This window comes from Crocuta crocuta, unplaced genomic scaffold (assembly GCF_008692635.1).
Source record: "Crocuta crocuta isolate KB4526 unplaced genomic scaffold, BGI_CrCroc_1.0 scaffold149, whole genome shotgun sequence".
Taxonomy (NCBI): domain Eukaryota; kingdom Metazoa; phylum Chordata; class Mammalia; order Carnivora; family Hyaenidae; genus Crocuta; species Crocuta crocuta.
In genome coordinates, this window is record NW_027551561.1 from 1033544 (window position 1) to 1048904 (window position 15361).

Below are 15361 nucleotides of genomic sequence, written 5' to 3' on the forward strand. Positions count from 1 at the left end.
TTGCTTTAATTACTTTACAAATATTAATTTATTTCATCCTCACAACAACTCAGTGACTTACGGGTTGCACAGACCATCAATATCCCATTTTACAGATAAGGAGACCAAGGTCCCTGGAAGAGAAAGTTATTGGTAGAGCTGGAATTAGAAGTCGGGTAGTCCAACTCCAGAAGTCTCCCATGTGCAGTGGAAACGTATCAGTACCAATGTTCTGGACCTCAGAGTTTATGAAAGACTTTCTCTTGGCTCTTGGGATTCTCACAGAGGAAAAGAGGATGTCTTCCAATTGAGGCCCAGAGAGGTGATGTGATTCACCCAAGGTCACACAGCTAGTGAGAGGTGTGGGGTAGCCTCGCTGCCAACTAGGCACGGAATAGGTTTCTTGACCTTTGGTCAGGTTGTTCCTTCCCACCCCCCTCCTCCCCTCAACGGTTCCCTGGGCCAGTGGGCATAGCACTGGTTACTACGCCAGTGGGTGGGCAGAGGGGCGGAGCGGATCGCGGCCTACCGGCCTGGGCGCTGTCCGCGGTGCTGATCNCGCGGGTTCCCTGGGTTTCCCTTCCAGCTCGCAGCCAAAGCCAGCTCCCTGAGTTCGGCTGCTCGCCGGGGTCCTCAGGCCTGGCTCTCGGGGCTCCTGGGGTTCCCCCTCCCCCGACTGCCCCCCGCCAGCTTCCCCTCCCNCCCGGAGCCCCGGCCCGACAGCCCCGCAGCCTCGCAGCAGCTGATGGCGCCGCAGCCCGGGCGGGTGCTGCGGAACCCCGAGCGCAGCTAGCGTGGGGAAGAAGAGCGCCTCCCCCCACCCAGGCTGGCCCGGACCCAGGGCCCCGCTGGCCCGTCGCTCCCTCAGGTCCCGAAGGTGAGGAGGCCGGTGGGCGTGGGGGGTGGACAGCCGGGTGGCCACGGGCGGGGAGCAGTGGGGCCTGAGCTCCAGCTCCCCTGGGAGGGCTGGCGCTGGGCTGGGCACCGCAGCGCGCGGGAGGCGGACAGGACCCGCGGGCTGCTGGCAGAAGTTGTCCTCCGCCACCCAGACTCAGGTCCTTACCGGCCCTGGCGAAGAGTCCAGAGCGGCCTGAGGTCGAGCCACCGCCACCTCCTGCAACCTCCCATCACACACATCTTTATGCCTTCCTTTCCCTGTCCTCCCTGGTACCCCTCTTCACCGTCCTTAGTCTCCATATCCCCCTCTACCTTCTCTGGGCAGAACATCCAGACCGAAAGGAATGGGGGCTCCAGTTTCCTCATACATCCCACTCCCGTGTCCCTGGACACTCAGCTTTGCTGAGGCTGGGAGTCCTGAGAGCTCTCCCCTTCAGTGAAGGAAGAACCCATAGCCTAGGGGTAACCGAGGAAGAGGGGTTCTGGAGTGGAGAGGATCCCAAGACCCCTGGAGAAGGTGGCTCCACCCACTGGCCAGGTGAGCCCACCTTGCAGAGTCCCAGACATTTGTCAAAGGCTGACTTCTTGTTTCCAGCTCAAGTCCCTAGGAGAGCCAAGGACCTGGGGGGAGGGGGGATTACTTTCTCATACATGCACTTACTTGCCTAGGTGATTCCCAATAACACTGAACTCATTCTCCCTGTTTTACCAACATTCACTGTGCACCTGTTCCATGCAAAGGATTCTTAAAGACAAGGTCATGCCTTCAGGAAGCTTATGGGTTAGAGTAAAAGCCAGGCACCCCTGTGCACTCACACAGAGGTTGCGGGGGGAGAGAGGGGAAGAAGTGTGATACATGGTAGAATGATTCCTGGGAAACACAGCAATGGAAGGGAGTCATTCCAGCTTGGTGAGGGTCAAGAAAGGTTAGTAAGAAAAGTAGTCTTTAAGCAGGGCCTTGAAGGATGGGGCAGATTTCAGGAGGCAGAGACAGGGTTGGGGGTGTCCATCCACGGATACGGGGTGAGTTTGCTATGAAAGCAGCAAAAGGTAGAACCCCAAAGAAGAAGAGATCAGACTGTAAATGTGGACTGTGTTTAGATTTGAAGGACCTTAATGCAGGGTGAGCACCTAGTGGGTGCCCCTAGTTGCCAAAACACTATAGTTGTCTATATTGGGCAAGGTACTTAACCTGTTTGAGCCTCTGTTTCCTCATCTATGGAGTGGATATACTAATAGAACCTTCAGTGTAGGGTTGTTATAAACATAAATGAGTTAATATGAGTTAATGTATGTAAAATGCTAAGAACAGTGCCAGCCATTTATTATTGTTATGTAAGTATTAGTACCTATGCAGTGATGATTATTATTATCAAAATGTGGATATTGAGTATTTGGAACAGTGCAAGGATATTTGTTGACTCAATAAATACTTTCAGTCCCAAAGAGAAAAGAAACACAAAGAACGAAATTGAAACTGGGAGAAGAGAAGTAGTCGGGGTTGAGGGGTAGCAGAAAATGCAAACCCCACACAAGCAGAAAGCAAGTCTTCAGTTCTGGTGCCTCTCCTGCCACTTTGTCTGCCTGAGGGCGAGATGGGGCAGCAGAGGCCAGGGGACATTGACCAGGTTAAGGGAGGGGGAGTGCTTAGCCACCCAAGGAAAGACTGGACTCTAAAAGTGATGTTCAAACTTTTGATTAGCAGAAGCCTTTTCTCCAATGAATTTGTATGTACAAGCCTGTCATATAAAAGGGGCAAAAATAACAAAGCCTCTATCCCTGCCTTGTGCCTCCAACCATTCTGATAACTTCTGAGACTCGTCCGCAGAACTCTGGGCTCTATGGAGCAAAATTTGCATACCAATGACTCCCAAAGGCCTAAAGGCCCCTCCGAGCCCTGAATGCTATGATTCTGCACTTTCTGTGGTTCTTCCAACCCAAAGAACTGTAGCAAGGGAAAGGGGAGAGAACTACAGTTTCCTATTTGCCATGTCAGTTGGAATCAGATAGCTGGCAAGAAAAGTGGGTACCCAGAAGCTTCGAAAAGAGAAGCAGGAGGTGAGGTCGTTTTCAGAGACCAGGAGCCCAGGCCTTAGAGAGTCAGAATTGTGTTGGGTCAGAGGGCTCCTGAGCCTGACATTTTGTCTGTGGGTGGAGACCTGAGCACAGAAGCCTTCTCCCAGCAACTTCCCCCAGGGGAAACTATTTGTAACTTCCACACAGATGAGAAGCACGGCAAAAAGTACTCAGGATTAACTCTATAAACTTGAATCCTGTGTTACAGGCCCTCCTTTTTATTTTTAAATAGACAACTTGTTAAATGAACATTTTTCATCAAGTTAGAAAATTAAAATGAAGAATAACTAGGAGCACAGCAGAAGGTTGGGCAGTGAAACAGTACAGACCCTGAGGTGGCCAGGACAGTGGACAAAGACAAGGGACCCTTCTCACTTTAACCTGTAAGGTAGGGCATCTTGGACCGGATGTGGGGAGAAGATAAAGCTGGTAAGTCTAATCCATCAGCTGCTGCCACTGGCCTGGACCAAGACCTCAGGCACAAGCTTCTTCTCAAGCCAGAGGTTTCCAGGACTGCATTCCTTCCTTCCTTCCTTCCTTCCTTCCTTCCTTCCTTCCTTCCTTCCTTCCTTCCTTAAGTTTATTTATTTATTCTGAGAGCGAGCATGAGTGGGGGAGGGGCAGAGAGAAAATCTCAAGCAGGCTCCACATTGCCTGCACGGAGCCTGACACGGGGCTCAAACCCATGAAGCGTGAGATCCTGACCCAAGCCGAAACCAAGTGTCAAAGCTTAACATACTGAGGTACCCAGGTGCCCCCAAGGCAGCATTTCTATGAGAAAATCTGACATTTTCCTGGCTTGGGCCTTCTGAAGTGTGTGTGAGAGCCACACATGAGAGATCTGCATTGTGGTTCCCCTTCCCCACTCCATTTCCTGCCCTCCCCCAAACAAACTAAACAATAATGTGTAAGAAAGACTATCTGCCAAGATCGTTTGTGACCCAAATTTCTGCCCTGAGAAGAGCAGCCTGCCTAGTTGGAAACAAATCCTCAAATCCTTCTGGGAAGGCTCAGAAACAGCTGGTTGGCTCAGCCTCTCACAATGGCCAGGGTCCAGTCTCCAGGGCTGTATGGAAAAGGCTTTTACACTTCAGAGACACTTACACTGCAGTGGCTGGGAACAGATATTTTCTCTCTTCATCATAAGCAGAGGCCCACATGCCTTCATCCTCTAGGTGCGCACAGAGCAGACACATAGACGCAAGAGAAGCAGAAACCCCGCCCCCATCCACCTGCAGGTACACATACGTGCACTCCTCAAGGCACACACACAGGCTCAGTGCAAGTGCAGACACGTGGACACACACATGTCAACATGGTTATACAAGAGCACAAAGGAGCTTGTCTGTCCCTCCTGGGTTATGCACCAGTATATTTGACTGGCTACTGGACACCTATTTCTGCCCACTTAGGTCTCTTAAGCCTGTCAAATCTAACATGTCTCAGGCTTGAACTTACCTCCTCTGTAAATCTGCTCCTCCATCAGTCTGCCCCAGCTCGACAAATTCACTCACTTGTGCATTCTACGACTATTTACTGAGTATACTGTTTTTGCCAGATACTGTGCTAGGTACTAGGGAACAGGAGGAAACAAAACAGAGACCTTCACCTTGTGTTGCCAACACTCTGGCAGAGGAAATGGACAAGAAACAAAATGTAATATACTCATGTGGCGATAAGTTCATGAGAGAAAAACAATGCAGGTTAAGGGAGTGGAGAGTGACTGAGAGTTCTATGTTAAATCAGGTGATCAGAGGACTCTGAGGAAGAAACATTTGAGCGGAGTCCTTAATGAAGGGGAGGAATGGGTCATGAGGGTATCTGGGTGAAGGGTATTCCTGGGAGATGGGACAGCACATACAAAGTCCCTGCAGCAAGAGTGTGCTTGGCGTATTCAGGAAACAGTACGGAAGCCAAAATGGCTGGGGTGGAGCCAGAAATGGAAGACCAGTAGTAGATGAGAGTGAACAGAGCCAGGGGCAATTGTATAGGATCTGGTAAGAATTCTGGACCAGGTGTCAAGTGTGATGGGGAGCTGTTGGGGGGTTTTGAGTGGGGAGCAGGGAGACATGATCAGACTTGCTAAAGGAACTCTAGCTGCTGCTTGGGAAACAAGGGGCTGGAGTGGAAGACAGAAGCCAGTCACAGGCTACCGCAATGGTACATCAGAGGGGTGGTGGGAACTGGGACTGGGGGGACAGCAATGGAGACAGTGAGAACTGACTGGACTCACGATACAGATTTTCAAAGGTAGAGACAACTAGGTTTGCAGATGGATTGGCCGTGGAATATGAAGAAAGAGGTCAAAGATAACTCCTAAGTTCTTGTCCTGAGCAACCGAGTGAATAGATAAAAACCAGTGCCATTTATCAAGATGGTGAACAGTGGGCACGAGCATGTTTGTAAGACAGATCGCAAGAGTTCAGTATTGGGACTTGTAAATTTGAGGGACCCATTAGACATCCAAATGGTGGTCTTAAGCAGTAAGTCTAGCATGCAGGAAAGAGTTAGTTTAGGGGTCAGCATAATACTATGTAAATAGATAGTATTTATAGCCATGGGATTGGACAAGATCACCTAGGGAGTGATTATAGATTAGAGAAGAGGTCCGTTGTGAAAGAGGTCTAATGTGCAAGATGAGGAATCGTAGAAAAATCCAGCAAATGTGCTTTCATACTTGAGTTGCCCAAACTGGAAAACTAGGAGACATCCCAAACATTCACCCTCCCCATCATCATGACTTAATACAATCCACTCCCATGTGCCGCCAATTCTACCCCCAAGATACACCTGGAACCTCTCTCTGTCTTCACCTCCATCATCTGGTCCAGGCCTCTACAGTCTCTCACCTTGACCACTGCTCCATCCTCCCAGCTGACCTCCAATATCCACTCTGCCCCCTCTAATCTGCCCTCCCCACAGCAGCCAGAACGATCTTTTAAAAATGTAAATTAAAAAAAAAATTTTTTAAGGGCAGGGGGCACCTGGGTGGCTCAGTCAGTTAAGCGTCCAACTTCAGCTCAGGTCATGATCTCGAGGTTCACCAGTTCGAGCCCCAGGTCAGGCTCTGTGCTGACAGCTCAGAGCCTGGAACCTGCTTCAGATTCTGTGTCTCTCTCGCTCTCTGTCCTCCCCCGACTTCTACTCTCTCTCTCAAAAATAAATAAAACACTAAAAAAAATTTAATGCAAGTCATATCATGTCCCTCCTCTGCTTAAAATCCTTTATTAACTTCCCAATTCAGGGGCTCCTGGCTGACTCAGTTGGTTAAGCATCTGACTCCTGATCTCAGCTCAGGTCATGAGCTCATCGTTCATGGGATTGAGCCCTGCATTGGGCTCTACACTGTCAGTGCAGAGTCTGCTTGGGATTCTCTCTCAGTCTCTCCTCAGCTATCTCTCTCTCTCTCTCTCACAATAAGTAAATAAACTTTAAAAAATTTTAAAAATATAACTTCCCATTTCATTTAGTATTAATCCAAAATTCTTGGCATAGTTTGCAAGACTATGCCCAATCCTTCTCTAGCTAAGCCTCACTTCCTGCGCCCCTCCCCTAATACTTTACAGTTCAATCCTCATTGACATTGACAATGTCTCTGTTCCCTGAAAAGACCATGTGAAGCACTTAGCACAAGGCTTGGCACATAGCTGGCACTCAGTAAATGGAAGCTATCAGTATTATCCTACCGCAATGTTTGGAATGTTCTTTTTCTTTATTTTTCTAATTTCTACCCTTCCTTCAAGTCTGTATTACTTTTCTATTGCTGCATAAAAAATTTTCATAAACTAAGTGGCTTAAAACAGCATCAATTTGTTATCTCATAGTTTCCAAGGATCTGGAGTTTGGCACATTTTAGCTGGGTCCTCTGCTCTGAGCCTCCAAAGGCTGAAATTAAGATTGGCTGCATTCTCATCTGAAGGCTCAACTAGGGGAAAGACTTGGTAGGGATGCCAGGGTGGCTCAGTCAGTTAAGTGTCCAACTTCAGCTCAGGTCATGATCTCACAGGTCATGAGTTTGAGACCAGCGTCGGGCTCTGTGCTGACAGCTCAGAGCCTGGAGCCTGCTTTGGATTCTGTCTCTCTCTCTCTCTGTCTCTGCCCCTTCCCTGTTTGTGCTCGGTCTCTCTCAAAAAATGAATAAACATTTTAAAATTTTTATAAAAAATGAATAAAATAATCAACAAAAAATTTTAAACGTTCATATATTTATTTTGAGAGAGAGAGCACATGTGTGAGTGGGGCAAGGGCACAGAGCCCAACAGGCGGGCTCGATCTCATGACCTTAGCCGATATCAAGAGTCTGATGCTAACCAACTGAGGCACCCAGGCACCCCAGGTTTTATTTTTAAGTAATCTCCACACCCCAGTGTGGGGCTCAAACTCACAACCCTGAGATTAAGGGTCATATGCCCTCCAGCTGAGCTAGGCGGTGCCCCATCCAACTCCTCTTTTAAAAAGGGACTCTGGGGCGCCTGGGTGGCTTAGTCGGTTAAGCGTCCGACTTTCGCTTAGGTCATGATCTCGCAGATCGTGGGTTCGGGCCCCGCGTCGGGCTCTGTGCTGACTGCCAGCTCAGAGCCTGGAACCTGTTTCAGAGTCTGTGACTCCCTCTCTCTGACCCTTCCCTGCTCACGCTGTCTCTCTCTCTCTCCTAGAAATAAATAAAAAATATTTAAAAAAAAAAAAAGGGACTCTGGGGGGTGCCTGGGTGGCTCAGTCAGTTAAGTGACTTTGGCTCAAGTCATAATCTTACGGTTTGTGAGTTCGAGCCCCAAGTTGGGCTCTGTGCTGACAGCTCAGAGCCTGGAGTCTCCTTCAGATTCTGAGTTTCCCCCTCTCTCTGCCCCTCCCATGCTCATAATCTCTCTCTGTCTCTCCATAATAAAAACATTTAAAAAAAAATTTTAAAGGGACTCTGCCACCTGCCTTCAGCCCATAGAGTTGGTCTTAGTAAAATATACATCAGATCTTCCTCGTCTGTGATCTGGAAGAACCCAGAGTCCTGGACTAAGGTTGTCAGAAAAATGGATTAGAACCGGAAGAGGGTGTGCTCTAACCATTATACTGGTCTACCAGCTGGTGGGTGAGCTGGGATGCTGGCGGGATGGGTTTTCCTACTCCACAATTCCCTCATTTTAGCCATGAGAAAACAAAGCGCCCAGAGGGGGAGAGGGCTTGCCCAGTCACACACCTGGTTAAGAAGCAGCCTAGAAACTGCCTCCGTCTCTCTTTACTGACTTTGCTGCTCCATTTGTGTTCCTCTCTGAGAAGTAGAAAGGCTAAAGTTACATGCAGGCAGGGGAGTGAAGCCATTTCTTTTCCTGGTTCCTGAAGACCTCTGGCTCTTCATCTATTAAATGGGAATAATTATGCTCCCCTGACAACACATGCATGAAGATTCAGTGAGTAAACGTGGGGGAAACAGCCGCAGAGGTAGAATCATCTACCTGGTGGCAATGGGAGTCCAGACTGCAGGACATTATGAGGGATCTGGGGGGGGGGGCAGGGCAGATGGCCCCACAAAATGTGGGTTTACCTTCTCGTCTTTCCCCCAGGTGGGGCCCAGGGCTGGGTTGCCATGGATACCGTGTCCCTGGAGCATCAGATCCAGAGTGTGCAACGCCACATTAGCTTCCTGAAAAAGGAGCAGATGGCCCTGCTGCGAGACTTGCACCTGGAGATCCTGAGGCTGCAGAAACGCTGTTCAGGTGAGGCCGGAGGGATGGCGGGCAGGGGGGGGGGGAGGGGGGGGGCTCTGCTGGAGGGCCCACCGTGAGCCTCTCTAAACTTCATGACAACGCTGCCAGGTGAGTGTTCCGCACCCCTTTCTCTCGCTGAGGAAACGTCTGGGGAGGTGAGGCACGAGTATCAGAGCCAAGGGCTCTGGTTTAGCAGCAGAAGCAAACCTGGGGCCCACTCTTAGGGATTCCTGTCCTTTTCCACTAAGTGTTCATCAAGCATCTCCCAAACCTTACAAGCCCTCAGGCTAGTTGGGGAGGTAATATTAAGACATACAGAAAATGAAGAGGGCCGGGCGCCTGGGTGGCTCAGTCAGTTGAGCACCCGACTCTTGATTTTGGCTCAGGTCATGATCTCATGGTTCGCAGGTTCGAGTCCCACGTCAGGCTCTCTGCTGGCAGTGCAGAGCCTGCTTGGGATTCTCTCTCTCTCCCTCTCTCCCTCTGTCTGCCCCTCCCCCATGCTCGCTCTCACACGCGTGCTCTCTCTCTCTCTCTCTCAAAATAAATAAATAAAATTAAAAATTAAAAAAAAGAGAGAGAAAATGAAGAGGGCCAATGAGAGGTCATGGGTAGGATCATGTCCAGGCTAAGGTGTGGGTGATGGAGGAGACCAGGCACCCCAGGCTCCCCGGAGGAGGGAGCATTTCCACTCCCTGAGAATCCGATGTAGACCTGCTGAGGCATTATGGGGGAATGAAGGTGGAGAAAGCAATCCAAATGAAGGAAGCGGCATGGCAAAGTCCAGAAGGTAGAAAGCCAAAAGCGCAGGGAAAGTTCTATTTGACTGGCTAGAGCTGTGCTTAAGGCTGGTGAGCAGTACAGCCGGAGCCCGATCATGGAAGAGTATCAGGATGGCTAAGAAGTCTGGCCTGCCCTCCCAGGTAGTAGGGAGCCACTGAAGGTTTCTAAGCAGCGTCATGCCCTATTAACAAAACTCAGCAGTTGTGTAAAAGATGAATTGGAGGGAAAGGGAGGCAGGGATACCAGTGATGGGCCAAGAGATGGTCTGGGGGAGAGATGAAAGGGGCAAAAAGGGGAAGACCAGTGGGAGACAGGATAAAGGGAAGGACTTGGCAACCAGCTGGATTTGTGAACAAGACAGAAGGAGGCACCAAGAAGGAAGCCACCTCCCAGACCTGACCCCTGCTCTTGGACTTCAGGCTTCAGCTCCTCGGCTCTCTCAGAGGCTGGGTGTTAGAGTCAACGACTCATAGAATGTGTCACCTGGAACAGCCCAACCTCTTTATTATACAACTAGGCAAACTGAGACTCCAAGAAAGAGAGCACATGCCACACAATATGTCAGTGACAGAGCCAAGATTAGAATCCAGAGCTGCAGATTCCCAGCTGTGCATGCCTCTTGCAGCTTTCTGCAAATCTCTCCCTAGGATGCTCAGGTTTCAACCTCCCTTCTAGCCTCTGCTCCTGGGAGGCTCCCCATTCTCCGGAGGGAAACTCAGTGACCTGCTTGGCTTCTCACTCTGCGACTCGAGAGGCTGGTCGTCCTGACTCTCTGCCCCCACGCCGTCCTCTGGCTCCATATAGATCCAGCTGCTACATTCCTAGGCCAGGCTCCCTGCAATCTCCCCCGAAGCTAGATGGCAGTAGAGGCCAGCCCATGGGTCAGGGATGACCCATGTAGACTCACCCCTGCCTGATGCCACTCTCTCATTGCAATAACAACATTAAAGTGAAATCAAGATGAGTGGACCCTAAGACCCTATAGCTCTTGCCCTAATTTCTTTATGATTTGGCTGAATTCTGAAGACCTGGGTCCTTCCACTCAGAACACAGGCCAGGATCCCAAGAAAGTGTAATAGGCAGGAACAGCCCCCACCACCCTCCTCAGCCTGGTATGGGACTGCAGCCTCTTGGTTATTAAGGAGATAAAAATAACACTGGGCTGGCCTGGAGCAGCCACTCTTGGGGCTGAAATAACTGAATAAGGCCCTTCTTCCAAGGGGTGGAGGAATGAGGGGAAGGGAACAGAACAAAGAAAATTTTTTTCAAGAGAATTAAACAGGGACTTAGATGGATGCCTGGTTGGCTCAGTCAGTAGGGCATGCGACTCTTAATCTTAGGGTCATGAGTTCAAGCTCCATATTGAGCATGGAGCCTACTTTTAAAAGTAAAATAAATTAAGGGACGCCTGGGTGGCTCAGTCGGTTAAGTGTCCGACTTTGGCTCAGGTCATGACCTCACAGTTTGTGAGTTCGGGCCCTGCAGGGGCCTCTGTGTTGACAGCTCAGAGCCTGGAGCCTGCTTCAGATTCGGTGTCTCCCTCTCTCTCTGCCCCTCCCCCACTGGGGAGGGAGGATGGGAGAGGGAATGGGAGAGGGGATGAACTAGCATAGGAACCAAGTGGGCAGGACTTCAGAAAGAGCCTGCCAAAAAGGGGTGTCACTCAAAATGAAGGGGTTTAAGAGGTGGGTGGGTATATTCTGGTTGGCGGGGCAGCCTGGATGAACTCAAGATCTGCACCCATGTATTCAGCACTCAGCCCTGGGTTGGGCCCTCTGTTTATTCTAGCAACAGCCCCTTGAGAGGCAGGTGTGATTTTGTCTCCATTTCACAGATGAGAAAACTGAGGCTCAGAGAGGTGCTGTGACTGGCCCAAGGTCACACCGGGTATCTGACCTCACTGCATGCTCTTCTAAAAAGAAGATGGGCAGGGAGATTTGATGGGTGAGAGAGTGGAGCCCAACTTGGATTCTATCTCCTCTCCCCCAACTTCCCTGGTTAAGGGTGAAACTGGCCCACAGGGAGTTGGTGGCAAAGCCAAAGTCCCTTGGGCTACTCCAGGGCCTTGCAGGAGGGGCCTAGTTGGCTCCAGGAAGCCCTGGAGGGTGGAGTCATCAGGGTCCTCCCTGGGGCTCCAGGAAGCAGGTTCAGACTCAGGTCACAGCAAAAGGCCCAGTACCTTAGCAACGGCTGGCCTCCCAAGGGAGGAGCCAGGTGAGGGCCCACAGGACTAGACTGTGTAGGTGCTGTGGGCATTGATGCCAGAGATGTGCTACCTTATCCCACTCCCTGGTTCACACTTCCTTTAGGTACCCGACTGCACCCTTACAGGTACACACACGTGCTCCAGGACAGGTGCTTTCTGTCACCGCTGCAGCCAGACTCTCTCCTGACCTTTTCCCAGCTTGTGAGCCATGGTGGAGTCATGGTGGAGTCAGGGGAGTTGGGGCGGGGCTGAAAAAATGATCAAACTCAGCTGGCTGAGGGGCGGGGCATTCTGGGCTGTGAGGAATGGGGAATGAGTAATGGGGACTGAGTAGACAGGAGTCTTCCCNCTGGGCTGCCACAACCCAGGAGGAAACTTCCGCGACAATATGCCCTTAGCTGGCTGACCCCGCCTCCTCAGCGCAAGCCAAGTGCCATGCAGGCCTTCCATCACCAGGTGGCGCTGTCCTCCTTGAAGCCCCTCTTCTTGCCCTGTGGAATATGGCGGAGAACAGGGTTGAAAAGGAGCAGGGATGATGTTCAGAAAATAACACAGGCAAGGCCGTACTGGCTGTGAAACCAGTGAAACACGTGTTGGTAAAGAGCCACTGCCCTGAGTCCCTCTCCAGTGCCCCCAAGCAGCCCAGACACTCCAGACTTCCCAATGTATCAACACTAAAGGGGCTGTGCCCTGCACAGCGGGGGTCCTCCAGAATGGCTCTGATATTTGTATATCACCTCTGAGAAGGAGCTAGTACCTCCCCCAGCCTCAAAAGCGAGCCAGGCTCCTCCATCCCACAGGGATGGGCTAACCTCCAAACGCAGGCCACCTTGCTTGCGCTGGAAAGATCTCTGGGCTTAGAATCAGGCCAATCAGTTTCAAGCTGTGCTTTGCACCTCTCTTCACCTCTTCCCCTCACTGGACTGCAGTAAAATAGGCATAGGAGGTGGTTTAGATCGTTTCTAAGGATGGTAATATTGTCACTTGTACTGAGCTGTGATTCCCTGATATCTCTCTGTCTGTCTCTGTCTTTGTCTCTGTCTCTCTCTCTCTCTCTCTCTCTCACACACACACACATACACACACCACTGCCTTTTATTTTCTCTCCCCCCAGAACTGACTCATGACCTGGAGATGAGAGAGGCCCAATTTCACCAGCAAGGTAAGAGAAGGATGACTAGTGGGGAAATGCCATGGGGGCCAACAGGTTACCTTTTCCCCATTATTTGATCAGACTCAAGCCTCCTCTGTCCCCAGTCCAGACTTGAGAGACAGCCACTCTTGGGCAGAGTGCAGGATGTCAGTCCCACTTGCCGACTCATCTGGGTAACACTGCACAGTGAACAACTTGTACCACCATACCTTGTATCCATGTCTCTGTTCAAAATAGGAAAATGAAGGCAGGAAGGAGATGGTATCTTGGAAGTCCACCTGATCAACTTCATTCCTTTCTGTGACCCACCTCCCTAATCCTTCCCATCCTTGCATAATTGATCTCCACAGTCAATGTTCACACCCTCCAAGATGCTGAATGTTGAGATGCAACACAATGGCAATATGGAGTCCATGGCCCAAGGAACTTTGCCTAGATGAGGAGAAAAAAGAAACACATCAGCAAATCCTTCATTTGACAAAAGCGTGACTTCTTGCCATTGTAGCAATTCCACTAAAATATCTGTTTACAGATTATTACTTCACCCATAAAAATGGGGAGGGGGAGATGGTGTTCAATGGGTACGAAGTTTTGGTTTTGCAAAACTCAAAGCAACGTGAGTTTACGCTACTGAACTGTACACTTAAAAATGGTTAAGAAGGTAAACTTTATGTTGCGTTTTGCTATGATTAAAACTTTTCTTTTAAGGGAGGGGTTCCATTGTTGAGCTCTTAACCACCAAAATTATATGATCTCTGAGAACTGGAACCTGGATGTTTTTCATTGTCTCCAAGTGCCAGAGGAGAAGGACTCAGTAAATGCTTAATTTAAAATGAATCACTATGTAGTCTTTCTTACCAGGGAGGAAGTTAGCTGGGAAGGGACTCCTCTGTCCCCGTGCCCCTCTCCCTTTCGGGCACTCTCTAAAATTAAAAAGAAAATTTTTTAATTAAAAAAAAAAGCTACATACAAGACCAGGACTTAGGCATGGAGAAGGCTGGAAATTTCAGGTAAAATATTGAAAGCCCTACAAATCCTTTCCATATTTGTTCATACAGTTCTAACATTTATAGACTTGAACAAATTCTGCCCACTTCTTTAAGTGGCAGCCATGGGCAACCTCTTCACGCCTCGGTGCTTGGAGGAAGGAGGCATACATCCCAAACACCAGCTCTGTGACAACGGCAACCTTCACCCCACCTACTGTCCTTCCTATGAAAGGGTGTCTGGGGTCATCTGAGCTCAAGGCACTGCCCAGTGTCCTGGTTGTTATCTTCTTTCTCAGTGGGGTCCACAGCTCCCTTTCTTTGTTCTCCTACCACTTGCTGATTTCCATATCCTTTCTGAGTCACCTTTTGATGACCTTTTGTCACCTTTCAGCCATCTATGTCCCTACAGTCACTCACATGTGTTAATCCCCGGGTGTGTTGCCTGCTGAAATGGAGAGAATTATGATCCAGGAGGCAAGGTCCCCAGCTCTGGGGGTACATTAGAATCACCTGGGAACACTGAAGAAGTACCAGTTCCCAGGTCCCATCCCAGAGATCCTGCTTCCACTGTTGTGTGGTAGGGCCCAGGAAAGTATTTTGTAAAGCTCTCTGGATTGTTCCAATATATATACAGTGTTGAAACCCAGTGCGTTGGGCAAAGGCAAACAATAAACAAGTAACAGCAAGAAAGTACAAAACAGAACAAACGCCCTATGAAGGAAACAGCAAGGTTCAGGCCACACCGATTGCCCTTTCCTGCTCACATTCCCAAGTCCCAGGTCTTTCAGTCCCTCACTTTTGCATGTCTCTCCTACCCTCTACCGTGGGTGGATGCAGAGCACCCTCTTCTCCCCTCTTCCCTACTTAACTCCAACTCATTCTTCCAACTCCGCCTAGCCCAAGTGGTTCTTGTACTGAGACGCCTGATTAGGTCGCAGTCTCCAGTTAGTCATGGCATTGGCCCCTGTCACTGATGCAGCCTCACATTCATTTGTGATTATGTACTGTACCTCTCCCACTGTGCTTTCTGCAAGCTTCATGAGGAATGTTCTATTATCCACCATATCCCCGGTGCCTAACACAATGTATATAATAAGGGCTCAACAAATTTTGTGGGTGTGCATGTATGAACAATGGTCAGGGAGAGTTTTGCATTTAAGCTGAGACCTGAAGTATTAGGGGAGAGGCCAGACGGTAGGATAGGGGCTAGCGCCCTGAGGAAGTGAAAGGAAGGCCAGTGTAGCCCACGAGTGGCAGTGAGGGAGGGCGCGACAGGACGGGTGGTCGGGGAGGTGCGGGGCTCCGTAATGTGGCGCGGCCAGGCGGGGGCCGTCACCTCTCCTCTCCGTCTCCCCTCTCCAGAGGCGGCGTCCCGGGAGCTGGAGAGCAAGTGCCGCGCACTGGAGTCGCAGCTGGCGGCGCGGGCGGCAGCCAACGCTGAGCTGCGGCGCGAGGTGGCGCAGCGGGAGGCGCTGGTGTCCGCGCTGCGCTGCAGCCTGCGCGCCGAGGAGCGCCGCTTCCTGGAGGAGCTGCGGCGCCGCAGCCACCGCGCCACGGTGCTGGGCACCGAGCAGCAGCA

General features: G+C 50.4%; 1 protein-coding gene across 1 annotated transcript in view; it reads left to right on the forward strand.

Moving 5' to 3' along the window:
- Positions 1-800: 800 nt before the first annotated feature.
- Positions 801-15361, forward strand: part of CCDC92B (coiled-coil domain containing 92B) — an 18170-nt gene continuing 3609 nt past the window's right edge. Inside the window, exons 1-4 of the mRNA XM_077749823.1 lie at positions 801-856; positions 8508-8660; positions 12755-12802; positions 15145-15358. Coding sequence (XP_077605949.1) covers positions 8531-8660; positions 12755-12802; positions 15145-15358 — 392 coding nt within the window. The 5' untranslated portion in view covers positions 801-856; positions 8508-8530. The remainder of the gene's footprint in view (positions 857-8507; positions 8661-12754; positions 12803-15144; positions 15359-15361) is intronic.